Source organism: Denticeps clupeoides, unplaced genomic scaffold, assembly GCF_900700375.1.
Source record: "Denticeps clupeoides unplaced genomic scaffold, fDenClu1.1, whole genome shotgun sequence".
Taxonomy (NCBI): domain Eukaryota; kingdom Metazoa; phylum Chordata; class Actinopteri; order Clupeiformes; family Denticipitidae; genus Denticeps; species Denticeps clupeoides.
This window is the reverse complement of record NW_021629702.1, coordinates 111,366-116,566: the sequence shown is the minus strand read 5'-3', so window position 1 is coordinate 116,566 and position 5,201 is coordinate 111,366. Positions and strand designations below refer to the sequence as shown.

General features: G+C 45.3%; 1 protein-coding gene across 1 annotated transcript; it reads left to right on the top strand.

Annotated features, from left to right (window-relative positions):
• Positions 1-3,665: 3,665 nt before the first annotated feature.
• On the top strand, positions 3,666-4,814 carry LOC114772166 (mitogen-activated protein kinase kinase kinase kinase 1-like). Its single transcript, XM_028965203.1, has one exon. It carries the CDS (start codon positions 3,666-3,668, stop codon positions 4,812-4,814), a length of 1,149 nt encoding a protein of 382 aa, XP_028821036.1.
• The last annotated feature ends 387 nt before the right edge of the window (positions 4,815-5,201 follow it).

Sequence of the window (5,201 nt, the reverse complement as noted above, 5' to 3'; positions counted from 1 at the left end):
TAAAAAGTACCGTTTACCATCGTGCCGGGAACGCGTTTTTGGCTCTCCGAGGCTAACCGTTGAAGCTAGCGACCCGAAAATCGAGGCGGGGCCGAAGGCCTCGCCGAGTCTTACGATCCGACGTATGGGACGAGTCGGTGGCACCAACGGGGGTTTGGAAAACCCGGAAAAAGCCGGAAAACCGGGAAAAAGGCAATAAAAGGACACGTCTTACGTCCAAGGCCGCCACGATAAGACCGTGAAACGCACAGAAACAACGGAGTGGTCAGGCCGAAGGCCTGACCACTCCGCACACGATGATATATTGTTTGTTTTGGTAGGTCGCACGGCCCGCCCACAAATCGGGTTCAAAGCGTAAAAAGTACGGTTTACTGTTGCGCAGAGGAAGAGGTTTTCAGCTCCCTGTGACCAGCCGTAAAAGCTAGAGACACGGGAGTCGAGGCGAGGCCGAAGGCCTCGCCGAGACACACGATCTGACATATTGGATGTGTTGCTAGCGCCAACAGTGGTCAGGAAAACATGGGAAATAGGGAAGGAGGCCAAAAAGGCCATGTCTCGCATTTGTGGCTGCCACGTTAAGGCCGTGAGACGCACAAAAAAAACGGAGAGGTCAGGCCGAAGGCCTGACCTCTCCACACACAATGACGTATTGGTTGCTTCTTTGGGGATTACAGGAGGGCCACAAATCACGTCCAAAACATTAAAAGTGTGAAAAAATCTGGTTTCCAAGAATTTGCGATGAAACGCTTCACAGCACACACACGACTCTCATATCAAATCGTGCGGCTTGTCGTTACGCACGGTTTGACGTATGGCTCGGCTCGGCCGGATTTACGGTCCGCGCGCAATTAGCCAAAAAGCGTTTTCGGAACGCGTTTATTATTCTAGCCCAAAATTGGACTTTTTTGGAGTTTGCGTCCAGACGGTTTGACATACAAAGAAGATATTGATGTCGTCTCGTAGATCTCGCCAAGGCCGACGATTTGACGGATCATGCACAAATTTGGGAAAACAAAAAAGTGTAAATGCGCGAAAAAAGTTTATTTATTGGGTCTGTCAGGAAGACAGACCATTTATTATTGTGCTGAGAATGGCAAAAATGAACATTAAAGAATGTTAAAGACCGCCACGCGAACACCGTCAAACGTAAAGAAACAACGGAGTGGTCAGGCCGAAGGCCTGACCACTCCGCACACGATGATATATTTTTTGTTTTGGTAGGTCGTACGGCCCGGCCACAAATCGGGTTAAAACGTGTAAAAAGTACCGTTTACCATCGTGCCGGGAACGCGTTTTTGGCTCCCTGAGGCTAACCGTTGAAGCTAGCGACCCGAAAATCGAAGCGAGGCCGAAGGCCTCGCCGAGTCTTACGATCCGACGTATGGGACGAGTCGGTGGCACCAACGGGGGTTTGGAAAACCCGGGAAAAGCCGGAAAACCGGGAAAAAGGCAATAAAAGGACACGTCTTACGTCCAAGGCCGCCACGATAAGACCGTGAAACGCACAGAAACAACGGAGTGGTCAGGCCGAAGGCCTGACCACTCCACACAATATGACATATTGTTTGTTTTGGTAGGTCGCACGGCCCGCCCACAAATTGGCTTCAAAGCGTAAAAAGTACGGTTTACTGTTGCGCAGAGGAAGAGGTTTTCAGCTCCCTGTGACCAGCCGTAAAAGCTAGAGACACGGGAGTCGAGGCGAGGCCGAAGGCCTCGCAGAGACACACGATCTGACATATTGGATGTGTTGCTAGCGCCAACAGTGGTCAGGAAAACATGGGAAATAGGGAAGGAGGCCAAAAAGGCCATGTCTCGCATTTGTGGCTGCCACGTTAAGGCCGTGAGACGCACAAAAAAAACGGAGAGGTCAGGCCGAAGGCCTGACCTCTCCACACACAATGACGTATTGGTTGCTTCTTTGGGGATTACAGGAGGGCCACAAATCACGTCCAAAACATTAAAAGTGTGAAAAAATCTGGTTTCCAAGAATTTGCGATGAAAAGCTTCACAGCACACACATGACTCTCATATCAAATCGTGCGGCTTGTCGTTACGCACGGTTTGACGTATGGCTCGGCTCGGCCGGATTTACGGTCCGCGCGCAATTAGCCAAAAAGCGTTTTCGGAACGCGTTTATTATTCTAGCCCAAAATTGGACTTTTTTGGAGTTTGTGTCCAGACGGTTTGACATACAAAGAAGATATTGATGTCGTCTCGTAGATCTCGCCAAGGCCGACGATTTGACGTATGGTTTATCGCCGTCTGACTTACGGATCATGCACAAATTTGGGAAAACAAAAAAGTGTAAATGGGCGAAAAAAATTTATTTATTTATTATTTATTATTTCAGCCTTTTTTCGGCAATTAATGCGGGTCGTACCGAAGCACGCACACCCGCGTGTTATATATCAAAAATTAGAGCTTTGTTGCGTGAGGTGTGCTATTACTTTTATAAGCGATCAGACTGGGCCTGGCCGAGCTATTAACGCTGAAACAGGGTAATTTCCCATTGGAATGTATTGATCGCTAGTTTTAGCATTGGTAGCATTTGTAAAAAAAAACTTCTTTGAAGTGATACTGCAGTACCACATTAAAGAATTCCCATTGTACAAATTACATGCCCGCAGCTGTGACCAATGCCCGGACAGACCCATCAAAATTTCCCCTGGAATTTTGGCTTCTAGTTTATTATTTATTATTTCAGCCTTTTTTCGGCAATTAATGCGGGTCGTACCGAAGCACGCACACCCGCGTGTTATATATCAAAAATTAGAGCTTTGTTGCGTGAGGTGTGCTATTACTTTTATAAGCGATCGGACTGGGCCTGGCCGAGCTATTAACGCTGAAACAGGGTCATTTCCCATTGGAATGTATTGATCGCTAGTTTTAGCATTGGTAGCATTTGTAAAAAAAAACTTCTTTGAAGTGATACTGCAGTACCACATTAAAGAATTCCCATTTTACAAATTACATGCCCGCGGCTGTGACCAATGCCCGGACAGACCCATCAAAATTTCCCCTGGAATTTTGGCTTCTAGTTATTATTATTATTTATTATTTCAGCCTTTTTTCGGCAATTAATGCGGGTCGTACCGAAGCACGCACACCGGCGTGCTATATATCAAAAATTAGAACTTTGTTGCGTGAGGTGTGCTATTACTTTTATAAGCGATCGGACTGGGCCTGGCCGAGCTATTAACGCTGAAACAGGGTAATTTCCCATTCGAACGTATTGATCGCTAATTTTAGCATTGGTAGCATTTGTAAAAAAAAACTTCTTTGAAGTGATACTGCAGTACCACTGTAAAGAATTCCAATTTTACAAATAACATGCCCGCAGCTGTGACCAATGCCCGGACAGACCCATCAAAATTTCCCCTGGGGATTTTGGCTTCTAGTGTTCTATTTACTATTCACATGGTGGACAGGTTTACATCTGATGGCAGAAAGGAAAATAAAAGTTGAGTGTCATCTGCATAACCCATGGGAAGATGACCTCACCAAGCTCTGTTTTTAAAAAATGTTGTACCAAAATTCTTGAAATTCCTGGCCTTGTGAACTTCGCCGATGCATTTTTTTTTTTTTTTGCTATGAGACTTCTTAAGTAGCAATTATTTATGTTTTAAGGTATTTAAGAAGCACCAAGAAGCAACTGATTGCAGCAAATGCTGCAAACTGAGGAGCGGCAGTTTCAGGAGGCGAAAGAGCAGCATGATCATGAGATGCAAAATCTGCTTAATAAAAACCAGCACTTTCAGAAGATACAGCAACGTTTGCAGTTGCTCAGAAGGTTACATAATGAGGTGCGACCGATTGAGGAGGAGATAGAGCTGCAGAACCAGGAGGCCCAAAAAAAAATAAATAATCAGCAGCCAGTCATGGTGAGAGATTCTTTGAAGTTTAAAGACCCCTATGAGGATTATAAGATCTTAAAATGCATTGAGGAAGGAGCATTTGGCAAAGTTCACAAGGCTAGGAATCTGAAAACTGGTCACTTGGTTGCAATTAAGATTCAAGACTGCACCAATGACAATTTCATGGACTTGTATGAGGAGTGTAAGCTGCTGGAGAGTTTCAACCACCAAAACATCCCCAAGGTCATGGACAAATACTACTGGGAACAAAAGTTCTACATCTGCATGGAGCTTTGCGCAGGTGGAGATCTGACAGACATCTACATGGGTACGGGGTCCTTGAAAGAAAGCCAAGTAGCATTTGTGGCAAAAGAAGTCCTGGAGACTCTCCTTTATCTCCACCAGAAAGGATATGTGCACAGGGACATCAAACCAAATAATATTTTACTGACTGATGCTGGTGAGGTCAGGCTTGTGGATTTTGGTTCGATGTCAAGTATCCAGACGGAGAAGCCCACATTTATTGATGGAACCCCTGCTTACCTGGCCCCAGAGTACGTTCTAGAAGACCTCAATGGTGACTATGATGAAAGATGTGATGTGTGGTCCCTGGGAATGACACTACTGGAACTGGCCGAAGGTAGACTTCCTCTGCTCTTAACCAGCAGCTATTCATACTGTAAGTACTGGCAGCAAAAAAACAGAGTGCCTCAGTTGAGAAAGAGGGATAAATGGTCTCCAGCATTTCACAGTTTTCTGGAAGACGCCCTGACCCTAGATCCGGCAATGAGACCAAGTGTTGAGAAGCTTCTTCAGCACGAGTTCCTGAGCAACGTGGAGCATGAACCATCACCGCTGAAGAGGCGCCTGCGCCGCACCAAATTCCTGAGGAGGATCAGGAAATTCTTCAATTATGGCAAGTTGGGAGTGCGAATGATCTGTCGCTGTGTCCACAAATGAAGACTTTAAAGACCAACAACCCACCAAATACGAACTTGCCTTAAAAAAACATTCAAATGTACACTGAAAATAAAAAATTGTTGGAAGATAATGAAATAAATGTAATCTGCATCTCTACTTAAGTAGTTTTTTCAGGCATCTGTACTATTAGGGTGACCATATACTAATCGAAGCATCACAAACAACAACAACAACATTTATTTCTTATATAGCCCAAAATCACATACAGTATGTCTCAATGGGCTTTGACAAGCCCTACAGTTGATACCCCCACACCCCCCCTTCTGCACACAAGGAAAAACTCCACACAAAAAACTCTAGGAGAAAGAAAAAAAGAAAGGAAGTAACCTTGGGAAGGAGTGATACAGAGAGGGACCCCCTTCCAGG